General features: G+C 47.1%; 1 protein-coding gene across 7 annotated transcripts in view; it reads right to left on the reverse strand.

The window, feature by feature from the left end:
• The window catches only part of GIT2 (GIT ArfGAP 2), a 668,976-nt gene that overhangs the window by 218,510 nt on the left and 429,035 nt on the right, over nucleotides 1–21,431 (reverse strand). For all 7 annotated transcript variants that reach the window (XM_085633297.1, XM_085633301.1, XM_085633299.1 and 4 more), the window contains exons 13-14: nucleotides 17,124–17,266; nucleotides 16,875–17,024 (exon numbers count right to left, since the gene is read on the reverse strand). In XM_085633297.1, the coding sequence (XP_085489423.1) occupies nucleotides 16,875–17,024; nucleotides 17,124–17,266 (293 nt within the window). The remainder of the gene's footprint in view (nucleotides 1–16,874; nucleotides 17,025–17,123; nucleotides 17,267–21,431) is intronic.

Below are 21,431 nucleotides of genomic sequence, written 5' to 3' on the forward strand. Positions count from 1 at the left end.
ACAGAACTGGGGGTGGGCAGGGTTTAACATAGACAACGGGGCCGGCGGGGTTTAACAGACAACTGGGGGCGGGCGGGCGGGGTTTAACACAGACAACTGGGGGTGGGCGGGTCGAGTTTAACACAGACAATGGTGGGTGGGATGGCAGGATTAACAGACAACGGTAGGCAGGCGGTTTTACCACAGACAACAGTGGGGGGCAGACAGGGTAAACACAAACAGTAGGTGGGCCACAGGTGTTAACACAGACCACAGTTTTAACATAGACAACAGTGTGTTGGCGAGAGGAGTTAATGTAGACGAGGGTGGGCGAAGGGGTTAATGCAGACAACTGGGGATAGGTGGGCGGGGTTGAACACAGACAAAGGGGGGTGGGTGAACGGGGTTGAACAAAGTCAACTGGGGGTGGGTGGGCGGGGTTTAACACAGGCAACGGGGGTGCGTGGGCGGGGTTTAACACAGACATCTGGGGTTAGAGGTGGGCGGGAGGGGTTTAACACACATCTAGGGGTGGGCGGGCAGATTTTAACACAGAAAACTGTGGTGGGCGGGAGGGGTTTAACACAGCAAACTGGGGTGGGCAGGAGGGGATCAACACAGAAAACTGGGGTGGGCAGGAGGGGATCAACACGGACAACTGGGGGTGGGAGGGGATAAACACGGACAACTGGAGGTGGGCGGGAGGGGATAAACACGGACAACTGGGGGTGGGCGGGAGGGGATCAACACGTGGGGGTGGGGGGAGGGAATCAACACGGACAACTGGGGGTGGGCGGGAGGGGTTCAACACGGACAACTGGGGGTGGGCGGGAGGGGTTCAACACGGACAACTGCGGGCGGGAGGGGTTCAACACAGCAAACTGGGGTGGGCAGGAGGGGATCAACACAGAAAACTGGGGTGGGCAGGAGGGGATCAACACGGACAACTGGGGGTGGGAGGGGATAAACACGGACAACTGGGGGTGGGCGGGAGGGGATAAACACGGACAACTGGGGGTGGGCGGGAGGGGATAAACACGGACAACTGGGGGTGGGCGGGAGGGGATCAACACGTGGGGGTGGGGGGGAGGGAATCAACACGGACAACTGGGGGTGGGCGGGAGGGGTTCAACACGGACAACTGGGGGTGGGCGGGAGGGGTTCAACACGGACAACTGCGGGCGGGAGGGGTTCAACACAGACAATGGTGGGGGGCAGGCAGGGAAAACAGACAATGGTAGGTGGGCCACAGATGTCAACACAGACCACAGTTTTAACATAGACAACAGTGTGTTGACGAGAGGAGTTAATGCAACGTAAGGTGGGCGAAGGGATTAATGTAGACAAACTAAGGCGGTTGGGGTTAACGGAGACAACAGAAGGTGGGGATAACGCAGACAACGTAAGGTGGGTGGGGTTAAAGCAGACAGCGGAAGGTGGGTGGGGTTCAAGTAGGCAATGGAAGGCGGGGTTAACTTGTAGAGTGGTTAACCCAAAAAACAAAAACGTAGCACCTGAAAAGGGAGCAGTAGGAGGACGCAAGTGGAGGGACACTAAAAGAGGTAGGCAAACCCACAGAAGCTGACAAATAAGAAACAAGCAAATGAGTGACAAAGCCAACCAATGATAGGCAATGGGCAGGCATTGAGCCTGCTGTAAGTGAACAATTTGTTTTGTAACAGGCAGCACACACATTGCCTTTGGCAATATTTAAAAAAAGAATCTAAACGTAATATTAAAAAACATAAGGCTATAAATGTATGCCATGCTATTTTTTGGGGGGAAACTTTTTTTAGGTCTGGTAAGCATCAAGCTCTAAATTACCTTTTCCTATATAAGAAAATGGGAATGCAAAAATGGCAGTTCTGATTGACACCACTATGTGTTGGTGGCAAACTAATTTAAAAGCAGAGAAAATCAGTTTAAAAGTGACATTTTTTCATACTCGCAGAAAATGCTGTGTTGATTAGGAAGTGGTAAAGGGAAGACATCAAGAAAACATGCAGTTAAGTCTGTCGTACATTTCAATAATCGGCTACAATGCTTTATTGGTCACAAGTCAACAAGGACATAACTACTATAACAACGCCAGAGCTGCATAAAGATGCTAAATTATGGGGTTACTAAGTCAAGATAAAATTTACCAAATCAGCATTTTCCATGTCACTATGCATAGAGAAACACTCTTCTAAGGTTACATGATAGATCTTCTGGGTGACTATACATGACAGATACCTTGAAAGCAGCAGCAGTATCAAAAATGCTTATTATAAATGTTTTAAGTATGCCAAATATTTCAACATTATCCTGCCATTTCCTTTTGAACATGCACAGTGTGTTTCATACTAATCGGTAAGTTATGCCACTACATTTTCATTTCGGCACAACATACTTTATGTAAAAATCAATACCGCAACTCGGTTTCTATGTGTTTTTCAGTGCGGTGATTAGACATACATAAAAATTACGAAGGCATAAAATAAGAAGATTTTCTAGATTGGCTGACATGTCAGGTAACAAAGTGCATATGTATAAAAAAACAAGTATTAGCAAAGCCAATAGGTCTCGCATTTGCGAAAGTCAGAACTATTGGCGTTGAAAATGACAAGGTCTTTTACTCATGTGTTATGGAGTGGAGTGGATGTATGTGGTGTGGAGTGGAATTGTATGGCTTGGATTGGGATTGTTAGTTATGGAATTGTGTGGCGTGGAGTGGATTTATTTAGTGGAATTATGTGGAATGGAATGCAGTGGAATTATGCGTATAGTAATTATGTGGCATTAAGTGTAAAGGAATTATGTGGACTGGGACTGAGTGTCAGGGAGGGTGTTGGACATGGCCTTTTTTATGGGATTTCACTAAAATGTTTTGCTGTTTGACCTCCTGGTTTTTGTCAACTCTTTTCATGGCATTAAGAATCTGGGCACTTTCCCACTTTACTGCAATGGAAAAGTGCACACGCATTTCTTACACATGCCAGGCAGTGGTGGTTACTTAGTTGGTTGATGTGTTGTACCATGAGTGCCCTGTAAAAAGGTACACCACATACCCAGGGCAGGTACTGTACTTGCTAGTAGTGAGACTCAGCACTGATTGCGCCACCCACCAGAGTAGCCTGTCAAATATGTATCATGCTTAGGTCGGCCTTTCTCATTCAGTAACCAACATGGAGCGGGCCTTTCACTAACGTCAGAGCCTCTCTAGGGTAAATCCTGAGGGGTGAAGTACGTGTTCTCTGCCTGGGTAGTGAAGAATCCCCATGTGGGTTTTCCCTACCTGGGGGAGTATGGGGTGTCAGCTCTTCCCATAGGAAACCACCTCTGTTTTGCTGATTCTCCTCTTGCAGTGGCCTTAGGACTCTGAGCATTTTTCCACTGTAAATGCAGTGTGAAAGTGAGCACACCCTTCATATCAATGTTAGGAAGTGGAGCTTACCTGATGGTTGTAAAACATGTCAGAGCCTGCCATTGCAGGCCGTTGTAGGAGCACTTTCAGCCAAAGGGTTTTTAAACCAGCGTCCAGCCTGCCATTTCAGGCCTGAGTGTGCGCAACACCACTTTTGCTAAAGCACTAGCTAGTCCTGAGGGGACCTTTCACTAGCACTAGAACACGCCTAGGGTCCTGAGGGGTGACAAGTGGCAGGTGAAAGGCAGGGCAGGCACATATGGGTGTACCCTGCCTAGGTGGTGAAGAGTACCTATGTTTCACTGCCTATGAGGTTTGTCGCTGTAGGAAGGTAGGATCCTTCAAGCATGGTTACCCCCACTTTTTGCCTGGTGTCAGTGTATTTTTGACCTAGTCTACCGGGATTCTACAAATTAGGACCCCAGCAACTGTGCTCTCTCCTCTAAAATAGTTCTGGTAAGTACTTTGGTACCTCTATAACTAGCAACTGGTGTTCCTTTATAAGTCCCTAGTATATGGTACTAAGGTATCCAGGGTATAGGTACACCAGGGGTCTCACATGGGCTGCAGCATGTATTGCGCCATCCATGGGAGTTCACTTAAACTAGGACTACAGGCCTGCCATTCCAGCCTGTATGAGTTGGTGCTTGAACCTCTCATGACATATATACGTTTCTTTACATCCGAGATCACTGTACTTAAAACCTATAAGTCACCGCTATGGCAGGCTCTTCAGTTCTGAGGGCAGGGTGCTTGGTTATACGTGTGAGGGTGCCCCTGCATGAGCAGAACACCCCAACAAACCCCAGAGTCGATTCTACAGGCTTTGTAAGTGTGGTCAGTCATTTTAAGACATAGTGGACACCAGTCATTACAAGATGTCTAACTATATAGTGGCTGCACCGAACCCAATCATGAATGTTATCACACATGTTGGAATCATGCCCCAACACCGATTCCACTGCTGGAAGTATGAACCCATGTACTGAGGGTCCCTTGGGGGGCCCCTTAGGTGACCTCCCCTGTGCTCCTGGTAACAGCTTTTCAATGTCTGCAAGCAAGCTAGTGCTGCTGCCAATAACAGACACAATTCTGCTCTCCTGCTGCTGAGCCAAGCTCGAGCAGGAGGAGGTAGAACAATAGCTTTCCTGTCGCAGGGAGGTGTGACCATCTCCCAGACAGAACTTAATGTATTGGGCTGGGGTGGGGGTGCTTGCCAGCGCCACCAGACTGCTTTGAAGGGTACATCTGGTGCACTCCTTGCAAACTCCAGTTTGAGCCTGGTCACGAACCTTTTATTCCTGCTCTGGCAGGAAACTTAACAAAGGACAGGGGAGTGTCCTCCCCTCTGTCCAGCCATTCCTTCGGGAGCCCCCCCCCCTCCCAAGAAGTTCCAACCCTTCCTCTAAGGTACATAAGGGCACCCCTGTGGGTGGGTCCTTCGATTGGTCGTGGGACCAGACTCAACCCTGAAACAACGTCACTCTATAATCGTCTGGACACTTGGACTTCGACTAGAACGGAGACTGCACATAGGAAGACTCCTGCTGCTCCTGGTCTCACTGTTCTGTAAGTCTTCTGTGTCGTCTGTGTTTCAGCCAGGTTCTTCAACAGACCTATGGGCATCAAAGACACCCGAAGAAATCTCCCTGGAGTGAAGGAGTCACTCGCCTGCATCTGCAGGTACTGCATTGAAGCTGACGGGTCTGCTGCTCCTGACGTCCCACGGACATTCAGAGGCTCAGCAACACATGTGGTGGATATGTGGCTCCCTAGAGGCCTGACCTGTATTCCCTGCAATTCGGAGGACTGTATCCCTCAACGGGGCTGTTGGGACTGAACCACTGTGCACTATGTCGACTTTCTGTTACCAAAGCTTGTTGGCTCTGCACTCCAGAGATCTTCGGGCTACTAGAAGCTCCAGCACCTCACATCCTGAAGAACAGTCTCCTCCCTGCATCTCAGGCCTTCGACTTTGGGGAGCTGCTTGAGGACCTCTTGTGACTCCTGTGCCTTTGGCCTGTGGGTCCTCCTGAGGGTATTCTCTTGCTTCAGTGGGCTCCCCTGCTTGCTAGAGGCCTGTTCTGACTCTCTTGTCTTTGGTGAGTCCCTTGGACCTTGTTGGTCCCAATGTTCACTCCTTTTCATTCTCCACGCCGGTTGTGGCTACCAAGGCTTGGTGGTGGTGTCACCAGACACTGACCACCTAGAAACCGACATCCGACATGGGGCAGCTAATGAACGGCTCCTGGTCTTCCTCAGCGTTGCCTGGTCCTCACAGCTGCAGCGACAAGGCTACAGTTGTCTCTTCTGAACCTCTTGACATCGGTGGGCATTGAGCTTCCGTGCCGCCTGTTCATCTCGCAGTGGCATGTTCTTCACTTCAAGAATCCACTCTTGGATTCCAACTGACTCCTTCACAGTCTTCTTCAGAGTCGTCATCTTCAAAGTCTCCCATTATCGTCCACGCCAGGTTCCAATGTCACTTCACCCCTATGCAGCAGCTTCCCTGGTGCAGGTAACCTGGTTCCTGGGGTATCCACGGGTGGGGTGGCTATCCCACCTTCTGTCTTCCGACGGGTTTCTTCAGGGTCAGCCAGGAAGGGTCCTTCTTCAAAACTGCAACTGTGACTTCTCAATTGACTTCCAATGGGTACACGGCTGTGTTTCCACTCTGCACGCAGCCTATGTGGGGTTCCTGGGTATTTACCTTGGGTGGTTCCTTATTTCCCCAGCTCCTCTGAGTCTTCTGGTCCAAGTCCCAGTACACTTTCTTAATATATGGTTTGGTCTCCCCTGGAGACCAGTGTATATTTGTACTACTTACCTGATTATTTCAAAGTATTCTTGTGTGTTGTGTTGATATCTCCGTGTAGGAGGTATACCAATGTGTTAGTGATTGTGTTGTGTAATATACTATTTTTATATAGTGTGCGATTCTTTTTAATTTAACTTACATTATTGATTAAGGTTGGTAAAACAAGCTGCTTCACACTCCTTCAAAATAAGCCTGGAGGCTGCTCTCCACCGCTACCACTTTGAGAGTTTTCAAAGGTCATCAAAGACCACCAAAATCACCATAAGGGTTGTCTGGATTAGTGCAAGATGTATCAATTAAATAAGTGTGCACTATATACTAAGCCATCCTCCTATAGAATGCAAATAGGTATCCTGCAGGTCAACAGACACCATCTAGTCTTCCATTTCCAGCGCTAGCAGAACCTGAGCTTGAGACAGCATTTTTAGCTTTTCCTGTTTGAGGAATCAGTTCATAACCCTGAAGTTTAGGATCGAACAGAGACCAGTGTCCCATTTTTGGGACCAGGAAGTATCAGGAGTAGCACCACAGGCCCAGTTCCAGCTTTGGAAGCAACTCCACTGCACCCTTTATGAGTAAGGTCTGAACTTCTTGCTGTAGGACAAGTAGGTGGCCCATCAGGAGTGCCTATGGCTGGGAAGGGATGGGTGGGAGGCTTGTGTTAGAAGGACAGGGCTTAATTCCTTTCCACAATCCGCAAGAACCAAAGGTGAGAAGTGATGGCCCTCTAGACCTGTATAAAAGAGAACACCCATCCTCCAACAGGCTGTGTGGTCGGATAAGGGGAAACTATGGGCTGCTTTCTTGCAGCGACTGGGGACGAGGAGGAGGAAAGAAAGGAGGGCATGTGTTTTAGCTCCCTTGACCTCTGTACTGCTTGTACAGGGGATTTGTCTGTTGCTGGTAATACTGGCGACCTGGAAAGGAAAATCGTCTTGAGAAGCCTAAACACTTCAAAAACAGTCTACAGTCCTTTGTCTGAATCTGGAGGGCAGGCGATTGTGCAGTAGACTTGCAGTGTTTAAACCTCCCCAGTGCTGAATCAGCTTTTGCACCGAAGAGGTGAGAACTGTCGAAGGGGAGGTCCACCAACGTGGATTGTCCTGGAAAAAAAGAGAACTACACAGCCAAGCATGGTGACGTAGGGAGACATCATCATAGACCTTTCAACTGAGACTGCAGTATACAGTCCAGACTGTATGGCCTGTTTTGCCACAGTTTGACCATCCCACGGTAAATTGTCCTCGAATATCTTCTGGCAGATGGAGGATCACAACCTTCACCATTTCGCAGAGGTCATGGATTTAACGGCCGAGAAGGGCAACGCTCCCAGTAGTAAACACCTTCTTCGTGAACTGCTCTATCCTTTTTTGACTCCCTGTCCAAAGTTGTTGGGGAAAGACACCCAAAGTAAGTTTAACGGAGCAAGAGGACTGGACTACTAGAGATGGATGGGATGATAGGAAGGGTGGATCTATACACCGTGGTGGAAGTTGTCAGTTTTTCCCATAATGCAAGAAAAGGCTTTGGCAGTACCTCATTGAATGGCAGCAATGAATCCGAGCCATGGTATGCTGTATGTCAGAATCTTGCGGAGAATGTTGGATTTTGACTCAGTAGTGGGGAGTTCAATATCAAACATGTGTGCTGCACACCTGACAACAGAATGGTAAGAATTAACCCCTGGCAGAGGGAGCCTGGGAAAGGAGTTACCTTTCTGGAGAGGTTACAAGTCCACCTGCATCTTTGTGGCCTGAGACATCCTGGTCCAGTGTGGACCGGCCATCCCCACCCTTATTTGTACTGGGATCATTCTGTGGATCTTTGTCTCCAAAGAAGAATCTACTTTCTTAGATGAGCATTTGAAATGTCTTCTGAAACGATAGTGGGACAAGTCCATCAAAGATGGAGAATCTGGATCGACGGGTTGTGCGGCTAGATAAGTCGGTTCAGTCATAGAAGACAATGGGTGTAAGGTAGTGGAGTTGATTGTGACACCAGTGGCATCATATATATGGCATCATATATAGCATCAGACTGTGGAGCAGGAGAGGTGATAAGTTTCAGCACCAATGATGACGAAGATGGATGGTTAACGGGGCAGCCATCAGACGTAGCACTGATCCGAATGGTTGTGGTGGCAACGGTGTTGGGGGGGCGGGGGGTCACAGCCCATATAACTATAGGGCAGTAACGGTGTAAGGGCAACAGAGAGACATGTTGTTGGGAAACCTACCTAAAGTCAGTTATTGGACCCCTGGGGTCAGTCAGCCTTCTTGAGGGGATCACAGACCTACTGAAGATGTTAAATATTGTGTAAAGGAACATCAAAAGATTTGCCCTAGAAACGGGAAACTCTAGCAACAGCATACCAGCTGGAGCCTGGAGTCAGTGCCACAGTAGTAAAGACTCTGAGATCGGCCCAAGATAGATGGAGCCACAGGTGCCAGATCCTCCAGAAGGTTGTCTGTCAGTTCCTGTTCTGGCAGCAGTTGAGACGAAGCAGGGGTTCTTGGTAACCTACTTTTCGATGTACAATTACATCCAGACACGTGACGCATCTTTTTCTTCTGCTTCTTCTTTGAGAATTTTTGTGACTCCCCAGATCTTGGCTTAGATTTACAACACCCTCATAATTCGTCTTGCGCCCTGGCCATAAACACCTTTGCTACCCTTTCTCTGGTTGGCTTGGGATGCATCCAGTGACTTGACACGCAGACCTAGACATCGTGGTTGGATCTCAAGCATCAAAGGCAGATATCATAGGGTTCTGTGATGAATAGCTAACCATCACACTCTCTACAAGGTTTAAAATCAGACCATTTGGGTGTAAACATTTTGAAGAGAAAACTTCACTTGAAAGTGATGGAATAGTAGAAATCGTTGACGTTAACAAATCCTGAGGAAAACTGAGTGGGCTTCATATCGCTTTGATGGCACAGAAAAAAGGGAACTAATGTCAGCATGCTGACAGTGGTGCTTTATGGCTCCAGTGATGTGACAGGAGCGCTGCACACAGTGCAGACATGGACCAGCACCCCCTACTGGTGTGGCAAAGCTATTGAAGAGTTTCCGGACCCAGATTGGCACCTGGGAAATTCAAAAGGTGAGGTGTTTGCAGGAGAAGTATCCATCATGGAAAGCACTCTACTCTTTCCCTCTATAGCACCTTTGGAGAGCAACACTAGCACTTTCTGTAACATAATGGAGAGGGGCTCCTCTAAAAGTATGCCAGAGGTGGGGGAATGTTTAGATGAACAAAAAGACAGGTTAGGACGTAGCCATGCTGAACTATTTGTATGACCCATCTGTTTGCCGGGATGGAAAATCACTCTGAGAAGAAATATTTAATACTACCCCCCCCTCCCCCCCACAGGCTAGTTCTGTGCCACTAAGTGGCTTAGCGGCTGTTGCTGAAGGGGAAGGGAACTGGTCCCGTTCTCAAAGCAATGGGGTGGCTGCTTTATCCACTGGGATGACAGCTGCTGTCTATATGCCAGTCCCATGTAATAGCCTCTTAATTTTCTGAACTGATATGGGAACGTTTTGACAGGGGTCAAAAGTCCCACGGTGCCGTGCTGTGACTCTACTTTCCTTAAAATGCACCAGGGCAGAGTCAGCTTTTCACCAAAAAGGCACGAGCCATCTAAGGGCATATTCATGAGAGAGACTTGTACGTCTCCAGAAAATCCTGTGGAACACCGCTACGCATGATGGTAGAGAACAGCACTGGTGCCCATTGCCCATCCAGGCAATCAGTATCATCATAGCTGGCATGAATCACTGCGTGGAAGCGTCCTAAACATCATGAATTGTTTGACCTAAAGAGGCCCTGGGGTCTTCCGGGACCACCAGTAAGATCTTGCTACCCATGTCCTAGAGGGAATGAATGTAGGGACCCAACAAATAAAGCTTAATGACATTTCTCGGTGCCATGGCTAGCTGAGGACAGCATTCCTTTACTAAACGCCTCAATCCTGTTGGACTTCCTATCTAGAAAGGTCATGGGTAATGAAATGTGGTAGACCTAGCTGGTGGAAGCCTGAACCATAGTTAGGGTGTTCAGTGAGAAAATCAGGATAGCCAGCTGCCGGTCTGCGACTCCTGGCAACCTACCTGTTTACCTGCCAACTTAATGGTGAGTAAGAACAGGGCTTTGTCCAAGTAACTATCAAGATATTAGTGAGGGCCTCGTTAAAGGGAATTTCCCCTGGCTCAGAAATATTCATAGGCTCATATTACAAAGTAAGCTGGGTGGATGGGAGGGGCATTTTTTATATGTGCCTTCTATCAGGGCAGGAAGCATACCCTGTAAAGTGGCAGTAGGAGTGACCTTGCACTTGCAGATTTATATCTGATGGCACTTAAACACCTGCTTTTCGCTTGTACGCCCCCTCTCCTACCTGGCCCTGGGAGTTAGAGAGTTTGACGCCAGTTTGAATGGAAGATACCTTGTTTGCTCAGGCCCTGGATGAGCTCCATGGAGCGGGAGTGGTGAAGTCAGTTCTCTCTAGCAGAAGCAGCCCCGAATTCATACGAAGTAGGGTGAGCCAGGCCTGTACTGGTATGTGCAACCCTGGCTGCAACTAGCAGCTGCCTCCTGAGCATGAGATCGGGTCCCAGAGGAACTCAAAGAGTCGAGTGCAGAAGACCTAGTGCCAGGGTGCCCGCAGAGCACTACAGATTAGTCCTTGGGAGACTGGATAAGGCTTACACGAACTGGGCTTGGCAGTGGTCAGTTTGTGTTCCAAGGGACCTGCTCTATGGGTTCTTTATGCTTTTACACTGTCTTCCATACACCAGGTACAAAAGCTTCTCCAGGTCAATGTCTGTCAACACCCCTCCATCCCCATGCAAAACTGTGACCAAGCAAACCAAAGCCTGGAATGCAAAGGACTTAAAAACACTAGAACCCCCTTTGCACTGCTACAGGCTTGCAAAGGCGGAAATATATTTTCCAGATACATGCCAACAGTGTATTGTTTTCCTTGGCAATTTTTAGGATTAGCGACTGCAGAATCAGAAGTCAATTTGAGACACCCCTGCAATATTCTTCCATTAATGGCACTGTGTGCCTTTAAGGATAAACTCAAAAAGACGGATTGTAATGTTCAGTCAGATGTCAACTTGGAAGAGAGCCATTTTCTCAGACAAGATGTCAACTCAACAATACGACTAGAGTACTTCTGCACTAAATATATTTGTTGTATGCATACTTTGGACAAATGTTTTCATACATATATATTTGTACATAACTGTTTTTTCCGCATAATCTATAGGATGTTCTCACCTGTTTCACATACTGTAGCCAGTTGTGAGTAAAACAAAAAGGAAAACATTCCATTTCAAAGAAGACATGGGCTCTTCCCTTCCCTCCCACGAGCAGAAACCATTTTAGTTAATTTGTTCGTTTTGAACACTGCCTGGCCAGGGTTTGGTTTTCAGCAGCTAGCCTGTCCTCATCTCAACAGCACTGACCTCTGCTATAAATGGAAATAATGTTTGCAGTTAAGTAATGAGGAGCAGAGTCCAAGACTATCAAGCCTGTTAATGTTTTAGACATGTGATCCTCAAAGAAATAGCCAACAAATAAAAATGTATTGCCCATGTTATTCTGGCTCACTTAACTGCTCGATAAACGGAGTGGGTTTTAGGATCTTTTACGGTGTCAAGGCACTTGGGGCAAAGCTCTCCATTCATCCTGAAAGTTTCAAGGAACAACACTGATAACGTATGTGGTTAATACACCTTTAGAGAGATCAGGCTATCTCTGGTCACAGGTTTGAATCATCATAAAATAGACTATATATTAATGTACCAGCTACAGAGCATTGAACTTAACATCTAGTCCACTAATATATTTTCTATTTAAGATGCTCAACGTATTAATGCTTTAGTTGCAGAAAACTTTGTCCAAGCTGCTGCGCATAAGTTAAAACCCAGTGAGTTATGGACCCTCTGCAAAAAGCTGCATGCAGCCTGCCAAGAATGCGTTTGAGTCATTGTAGGTTTTAACTCAATTGTTCATTATTTTACGTTTGATAAAATGGGTTTCACCGAGTAGCAATAGATACTCCTTATTAACTGACAAGAAATCAGTTTATATTAAGTGCTATATAGACAGTTATTATTACATAAGTGACAGATGGACATACACTATACATTGACCTACCTACATTAATGGATACAGAGCTTGAGAAAGTCAAGAACACTTTAAAATGTGAGTTTATCTCTTAGCGACTTGGGAAGTTATGCAGAGCATATTTTATTTCTTTGATAAAGATGCTAAATATAGCAGGTTCAAGTCAACAGGACCTTGTCTGACCTCCATATCCTCCAAGCAGGAGGCAAATCGGACGAAATTATTTATAGATTGCATCTGAATGGAGACATTTACAGCCGGAGCTGTGCTAGAAAGGAAAATAAGAGGCATCCCTACGTCTACAGGAAACTGCTACGCACAACACACAACACACTGAAATGTGCTCATACCTCTGCATTTCTCTTAGTGACTGTACACTGCACTAGGACACAATAGGGAGGATACACAGGAGATGCCCCTGAACTCACCACTAGCTAATAGATGCTTGAACTAGAACCCAGCTGCTTTCCACCTAACTGGTGAGGACTACTGGTGAGGAATATGTCAACAGGAATGTGTCTTCACCAGTGCGGATTCTTTTTTCCTTTCTGTATTCTCTATTTGAATTTGAGTTTTTTTTTTTTACATTGTTTGGGGGCACTAGTAAGGCTTAGCTGAAGAACAAACAGGACGTTGCATGTCTCTACTGGCAGGCAGAACTCAATTTTATTAGCCAATAAAGTTTGTGATTCAATGGAGAATGGGAGTATGTACTTCCTGAGGGCATTGTTTTCTCCCCCAATTTTCTTGTCCTAAAAATATAAAACTGCCAACTGTGATGTTGAGGAACTTTACCGAATGGTCACCCTCAAATTGCAGGCTATGGGCTAACCCAGTGTGTCAACGCTGTCAGAAGTATTTTGTTTTTTACATCTATGACAAAGGTATTCCATTTTCCAAAGAACCTGCCTGGGTCAGTATTTTACTTTGCCGGAAGTAGTTTCAGGGAAATGCTGACATTACTTAATAATTTCTTTTTCTTTTTTAAAAGAGTTTTGTATAGCGCGAACTTGACCCGAATCGGGTATCAGAGCGCTTTACATAGCACCAGTTGCATTACATGAGGACACAAATGGTGCTGTATGCATTTGAAGTCAAACCAAAAGGGAAAAAGGACAAAGTTAAAAGTACTTTCATGGTGCTGAAAGTATGAACCTCTGAAGAGAATAGAGGTCTACAAAATGAGCATTAAAACCTGTTGTCTAGGGGGCGTGGCTTGGTGAGCCAAGATGGCGGACGCGTCTAGAGCCGGCTCCCGCCCGCCCGCGGCATTTATCCTTCTACAATATCCTTTCCCCCGGAGCTGAGGCGCCCTGCTTGATAGCAGTGGAGGGCAGCTGACGGCGGCGGCAATCTGGGCGATTCAGACGGCCCGGGACCCCCGCGAGCCGCGGGGATACGGAGCGGCGGTTCCGGCCTGGTGCGGGGCTGCGAGTTACGGCCTCGAGTGAGCGGAGAGGCGGGGCCGGGCTTGCCTGCGTGAGGCTGTGACTGTGAGTCGCCCCCTTGCAGGTGGATACCAGACGGCGGCGATTGTAGCTGGAGGCGGAGCAGAGCTCTGGAGACGACAACTCGGCCCAGCCCTGGAGGGGACCGGCGGAGGCATCCTGGGGCGCCCCGGCCTGGAGGGGCCCACGTGGTAGTGTGGTGAGTGTCCCGGTCGGGCGGTGGGCCCTGATTCGGCGTGGCGCCCCGGTCCCCGTGCGCCATGCTAGTTTCCCCCACCCCCCTCCCCCCGGATGCGCCAGAGAGTTGGGTGGTTCGGCGGCCGGTTCGGGTCGCAGGGGGTGAGGAGCCTGGTGGGGAACGATGGTGTTGACCGCGGTCGTCTGGCCCGGTTGGTAAGGGCTACAGCTTTCTGGACCCCGGAGACGATGGGGCTCGCTTGAGTTGGCCGGCTGGGTTGGCGTGGAGGTCGCGTCTGCCCCGAGGCAGTATTGGAGGAGCAGTGCCTGGATCCTTCAGGCTGGTCCGGAGCAAGCGGATCGGCTGGGCTCCTGACCCCCATGATTCATCTCTGACGATTGGGGTGGAGGACGTGCATCAGGGGCAATATCCTGGAGGTGGACACGCAAGGGGGGGGGGGGGAGAGGATCTACCGTCGGGCCCGCTTATTCGTGGGGGTGCAGCGAAGCAAGGGCCAACTGATAAATACATGGGCCCGGGCCAGGCGGGGTCGGCCGCGGGGGGCTCCTCGGCGGTGGCGCCGGATAATGCAGCCCACCTAGCAGCTATAACGCAGTATGGACGATATTGGTGGCAACATATACAAGAGACATTTACTGCTGTTGGGCCTTACTCTGGCCAAGAGGGACATCGCCCGGGCATGGAAGGCTCGGCGGCTCCTTCTTTGAATGTATGGAAGAGGGGATTGGACTTTAGCATGGGCTTGGAGCTCCCCATATTTGCAGATAGGGGGTGCCCCCATAAGCATTATAAGATCTGGAAGCGTTGGGCAGATTACAGGGGTCTTCCCCTAGAGCCGGTTCCGGAGGAGCGGGAGGAGGTGTCCATCTAGGTCCCCGGGAGAGAGGGGGCACGCGCAGGGACTGGGGTCGGAACTGTCAGGCTGATGCTCATTCAAGATGTCACTTGTTAGATATGGTACGGTGCGGTCAAGGGGGGGATTGGGGGAGGGGAGTGTTGGGGGGCTTGTTTTTCAACTGACATGCATTTTCAAATATCCTACTTTGGTAAAATGTCAACGTCATCATGGGGGCAATGCTTGGGCCGGTACTCCTGGGTCTTCAGGGGCCGGAAATGTATGTGTTTGTTGACAAATAAAAACAATTTAAAAAAAAAAAACCTGTTGTCTAGGACTTCAAGGCTAAAAGAATGAAGCAAGTTAGTTTTAACTACTTTAGTCACTCTCCCCACAACAATGGAATTACTGTATGGCAACTTCTCAAATCTCCTATGTGATGAATTGCAGAACAAACAAATGAATTTTATTAATACGTTGGAGGAAGGAAGACTACATAAGGAGGGATTTTCATTCCTCCGTGGGTGGGGAATCCACGCAATGCCACAGACCAAATTTCTGAGAATAACTTTGAGAGGAGTTTTGTTTTCACTATTAGTTGACACGGTTTCTACACATTAACAATAGCATAAAGCTGGACAATAGAATATTAACTATGCAGTTATTGTTCCAGCCATCTCTGTAATCACGAGGAAAGAATACAGAGTTGAGTTTATGTTATGATGCCTATAACACAAATTTAATATATATAAAAATCCAGTACGGAATGTAGCACAGTTAAAGTCAATAGCTTTATCTGTAATGGTCTATTTGTAACTGTTGCTCTTAATATACCTCCCTATTGTCGCTTGTTCATGAAGGGTTGAAGGGCTTCCCGCCCTGGAGTTCCCTTCACATCCCCCATATCCACCTTTTGCATACGTCTTTCCTGTCCCTGCATTCAAGACTCTTCTGCAGGCCTGCCTGCAATGTACCCCCAACAGCTAGTCAGTCCACTCCTGCCCAGTACACACACACGTCCCTCCTGTCATCCTATACCTGTTAAAGTACAAGTAGGATTATTTTAATTCCACAAGAATTTAAATGTATTATTTGTAAGATCTAATGTTTCAAGCAACAAGTTCAATTGTTTTCTACACTTGTAGATCAACTTGTCTGTACCATATCTTTTAGAACAAGTGTTACTACTATCCTGAGGCACTGGAATTCAAGTAAAAGCATATGCAGGAAACACATAGGGAGCACAAGTGCAACGTGGGTTCCCCACACATTCCTCTTCTTTAGTTTACTCATTAAGATTTACGTCTTTTTCAAGTAGTACAAAGATTTCACAACAAGTTGGGTGTATGAAGTAGCCAGAATATATAGAACATTTTTGGGAATTGTTTCAGTCGCTTCAAGCACGTACAACACATTTCCCCTGGCTTGGCAACACAATTGCCTAGATTGCTGAGATTTTATTTTATTCATTCCTACTTCTTTAAATAACGAAAGAGCATGATACAGTGCACCAAATAACTTCGGATACTACAACACATTTTCATTCAATCGAAAATATTTGTATTTTTTATGAAGATAACTCCTAGCTTAAGAAAAACCCAGACTGTAAAATATAGTCGATGACTATTGAATAAAACTAGTCTGGAGAAGTCCAAGGCAAAGCTTTTACAAGAAAAAGTAAGGCAAGATTTTTTTGGGGGGCGTGGGGGAGTAAGAGAGGAGGAGGAAGTAGATTGCTCAACATGTGTCAATTGTATTTAAAGCCACTTAGTGGCAGTACCACAAGGCAGCCACCAGGATACTCCTAAATCAAAATTGGTAAGTAAAGAAACAGCTTTGTTTAATGGGAGGCCATCTGATAACTGAAGCTGTAGTCTTGATTGCACACTAACTATATCTGAAGTGGGTTAATGATGCAAGGAGAATGCTTAGAATCTTTCTAATACCTATGCTCTCAATGTAAGCTAACTGCATGTGCATTCAAACACGCATTTTTCTCCTGTCCATAAAAAACAACCTTGAGTATTATGCTTTATATTTTCTTTACCTTTTTCTGCATATTTCTCAGCTCTTCACTCAAGTTGTTGTTCACCTTCATTAACTGCTGTATTTTTGTCTCTGAAGCTGCTAATGCATTTTTAACATCCATAAATTCCTGTGTGGTGATTGATCCATCTGATACATCTGAATCCAAACTCTAGAATCATAAATTAAGAATGTATAAACTAGATAATGACCTGAAACAAACAATATATTAATTAAATCTTGTTGCAATGGTCTATAGTGTCAACAGTACCTTTTTTCTGTTAGCTTTGGACGTCATTGATTCTGATTCTGTGTCTTCATCTGATGCAACACTATCATAATCTGGCTGGTCATTGTCCTGGCTTTCGTTGCTATGCTGAGTGCTTATGCTTTTCAATATTAGTTCTACATGTTCTGCAACAACAGGAAGAACACTTGTTTTGGAAATGGAACATTTATTTCGAACATAACATACTTCTTAAACATTTAATCAAAAAAGTGACAGTACCTTAAATACTATCCACCAAAATTAAGCAACTGAGCAATTTTACCAGATAAAACATAATAAAGGGTATGAGAAGCAGACAAACCACTGTTCATTAAGTAAATGGGGACGTTATGCTAAATGTACTATAATTAATCTAGGATAGCTGAACACATTCACCGCAGGCCCTCTTCCAGATAAGAGAATGACAAGCGTTTCAGTCATAAAGGAGGTATATATTGCTGTCCACTTGAAGATTAGGAATAAAGTAGGTTAATGTGGCATACAGCTACCATTTAAGGAGAAGAGAACATACTTTAATAAGAATTCTTAAGCTTCAAAGCGTTCTCTTGCAGACAAATATGAAGTCATGTTTCCAGTCCTTAAAGATTACTGATTCAAAACATGCATCACCTGGAAAAAGATGTTACCTGGAACATTAATTATGCAGGGACAATAGCTTGCAGCATGTTTTGAAAGGAATATGCTACTTACCAGTATGCATCTGTTCTTGGCATGTAGAGCTGCAGAGTTGTACACTTAGCATAGGTCGCCATCTGGTGTTGGGCCCGGATGTTTGCAGTTTGTTTTTCTTCTTGGACCGTCTTTGGAAGTCACGAGTTTGGTGACTCCTCCTTCGGTCCGTACTGCGCATGGGCTTCGGCTCCATCCTCAGATTGTTTTTCGCCAACAGGGAAATGATGGAGCGTAGTAATAACAGTGAGAAACCCATGTGTGTTGTATCTAAATAAGATGGACTGGAACGGATACAGGTAGCCGGGGAGGCGGGTGGGCGTGTACAACTCTGCAGCTCTACATGCCAAGAACAGATGCATACTGGTAAGTAGCATATTCCGTTCGAGGCATATGAGCTGCAGATTGTACACTTAGCATAGATTATATAGCAGTACCCAACCTTAGCGGCGACCACCGGTATCCGTTGCAGCTGTTTGAAAGAGTGTTTTTAGTACAGCCTGGCCCACCCTAGCTTGCTGCTGGGAATGCACATCTACACAGTAGTGTTATGTGAATGTGTGCGGTGTAGACCATGTGGCTGCCTTGCATATGTCATCTAAGGGTATATTCCCTAGAAAAGCCATAGAAGCCCCTAACTTTCTTGTAGAGTGGGCTTTAGGGGGAACAGATAATGTTCTCTTTGCCTTCTGATAGCAAATTTGTATGCATTTTACAATCCACCTAGCTATCCCTGATTTTGAGATGGGGTTGCCTTTATGTGGTGGAGAAAAGGAAACGAACAACTGTTTGGTCTTCCTGAAGGGTTGCGTTCTTTGTATGTAATATAGCAACGCTCGTTTCACATCTAGTGTGTGTAAGGCCCTTTCCGCAACAGATTGGGGTTGCGAAAAGAAGACAGGTAATTCCACTGATTGATTGAGGTGGAAGGGGGTAATGACTTTGGGCAGGAACTTCGGATTAGTTCGAAGTATGACCTTGCTGTGATGCATTTGTATGTAAGGTTCCTGTATGGTGAACGCTTGTATTTCACCAACCCTTCTAAGGGAAGTGATAGCTACAAGGAAAGCTGTTTTCCAGGTGAGAAATTGTAGCTCACATTTGTGCATTGGTTCGAAGGGCGGACCCATTAGTCGTGTAAGGACCAAATTTAGATTCCATACAGGGGAGGGTGGTGCCCTGGGAGGAATTACTCGTTTAAGGCCTTCCATGAAGGCTTTAATAGCGGGCACTCTGAAGAGTGACAAATGCTGTCTGTTTTGTAGATAGGCAGCGATCGCTGCTAGGTGTAGGCGTATGGATGAATACGCCAGGTTACACCTGTGAAGATGGAGCAGATAGCATATGATGTGTTGTATGGATGCATCTAGAGGGTTGATTGTATTGTTACGGCAGTACATTACAAATCTTTTCCACTTTGCGGCATAGCATGCTCTAGTGGTAGGACGTCTGGCTTCCATGATGATGTTCATGCAATCAGGGGGAAGGTTAAGGTACCCGAATTCTAAGATTTCAGGAGCCAGATCGCCAGGTTGAGCTGAGCTGGGTCCGGGTGCCTGATTTCTCCATGGTTCTGGGTTAGGAGGCATGGGGAAAGGTGCAGTTTTTGATGTGGTACCACTGATAGTTGTAGTAGCGTGGTGTACCACGGCTGTCTGGCCCACGTCGGAGCTACCAGAATGAGTGTGAGGGAGTGCTGTTGTAGTTTCCTGACCACTAATGGAATTAGTGGGAGAGGTGGAAAGGCGTATGCAAATCTGCCTGACCAGTTCATCCATATCGCATTGCCCTTGGACAATGGGTGTGGGTATCTGGCGGCGAAGCTTGGGCATTTTTTGTTTTCGTGGGTGGCGAAGAGGTCTATTTGAGGATGCCCCCACTGTTGGAAGAATGGGTGAAGAACTTGTGGATGCAGTTCCCATTCGTGTAGTTGTTGAGTCTGTCTGCTGAGCAGATCTGCTATGGTGTTTTGTACGCCTGGAACATGTTGTGCCAGGAGAAAAATGTTTTGGGGAATTGCCCATCTCCATATGCTCTGGGCTAAGCGGGAGAGCTGGGGAGAGTGTGTCCCCCCCTGTTTCTGTATATAATACATCGCAGTCATGTTGTCTGTGCGAATGAGGACTGCTTTGCCTGAAATCTGCTTTTGGAAAGATTTTAGGGCTAGAAAGATCGCCAAGAGCTCCAGATGGTTGATGTGGAGCGATTTTTGCTGTGGCGTCCATAGACCTTGCATTGTGAGGTGTAAGAGGTGCGCTCCCCAGCCGGAGAGCGATGCGTCCGCTGTTAGAGTCACTTGGGGAACCGGGTCCAGGAACGGCCGTCCCTTGGAAAGGTTTGTGGTGTTCCACCACTGCAGAGAGTGATGTGTGCGGCCGTCCACCAACACCAGATCCGTCAGCTGACCCTGGGCCTGGTTCCACTGTTGTGCTAGGCACTCCTGAAGTGGACGCATGTGGAGTCTTGCATGGGGCACTATGAAGATGCAAGACGCCATCATCCCTATGAGCTTCATAAACACTCTTGCTGGTAGAGAGTGTTGAGGAAGGAATATTTTGCGTAAGGCTAGAATGCTTGTGATTCTGGCTGAGTTTGGATAGGCAATACCTTTTGAGGTGTCTATGGTGGCCCCGAGATATTGCTTTGTGTGAGATGGTATGAGGTGGGACTTTTGGTAGTTCACCGTGAAGCCTAGCTGATGAAGCAGTTGGATGGTGCTGTTTGTATGTTGCACGCATTGGTGGTAGGACGCGGCTTTTATGAGCCAGTCGTCTAAGTAAGGGAAGACGTGAATATGTTGACGTCTGAGGTGTGCTGCTACTACTGCTAGGCATTTGGTAAACACCCGTGGTGCAGTGGTGACCCCGAAGGGGAGAACCTTGAATTGGTAATGTTGCCCGTCCACCACGAACCTGAGGTATTTTCTGTGAGAGGGGTGTATTGGAATGTGAAAGTACGCGTCTTTCAGATCCAGTGTTGTGAGAAAGTCTCCCTGGCAGAGGAGTGGGAGGACTTGTTGTAAGGTGACCATGTGAAAGTGGTCTGAATGTATGTAGGCATTTAGAGGCCGGAGATCCAGAATGGGTCTGAGGGTCTCGTCTTTCTTTGGGATTAAGAAATATAGGGAGTAGACCCCTAGATTTCGTTGATTGCCGGGTACCTGCTCTATGGCGTGTTTCTGGAGGAGCGAGAGTACCTCTTGTTTGAGCAGTGTGGAATGCTCTTGGGACATTGGACGGTGCCTTGGTGGGATATTGGGTGGGGTAGATGTTAGCTCGAGGCATTTGTCCGATGTTATGGACTCCCATACGTGGATAAAATCTTGTAGTCTGCCCCCGACCGGAGTGGAATGGTCTGGGGGGAGCGAAGGGGAGTCATTGTGCGGGTGGGGTGGCAGAACGGGTATTGTTGGTTTTGCCCCTGCCCTTATTGTTGTTGCCTCTGTAACCACCTCTTTGGTTGCCCTTTGAAAAGGTATTTTGAGGAGGGGATTTGTAGGAGGTAGAGGCATTATCGGTGGAGGAGCCTCTACCTGTGCCACGAAAGGACGAGCGTCGAAAGGAACGCTTAGAGGCTTGGGTCTGGAGCGCTCCCATAGACTTCGCTGTGTCTGTATCTTTC

This window comes from Triturus cristatus, chromosome 11 (assembly GCF_964204655.1).
Source record: "Triturus cristatus chromosome 11, aTriCri1.1, whole genome shotgun sequence".
NCBI lineage: Eukaryota > Metazoa > Chordata > Amphibia > Caudata > Salamandridae > Triturus > Triturus cristatus.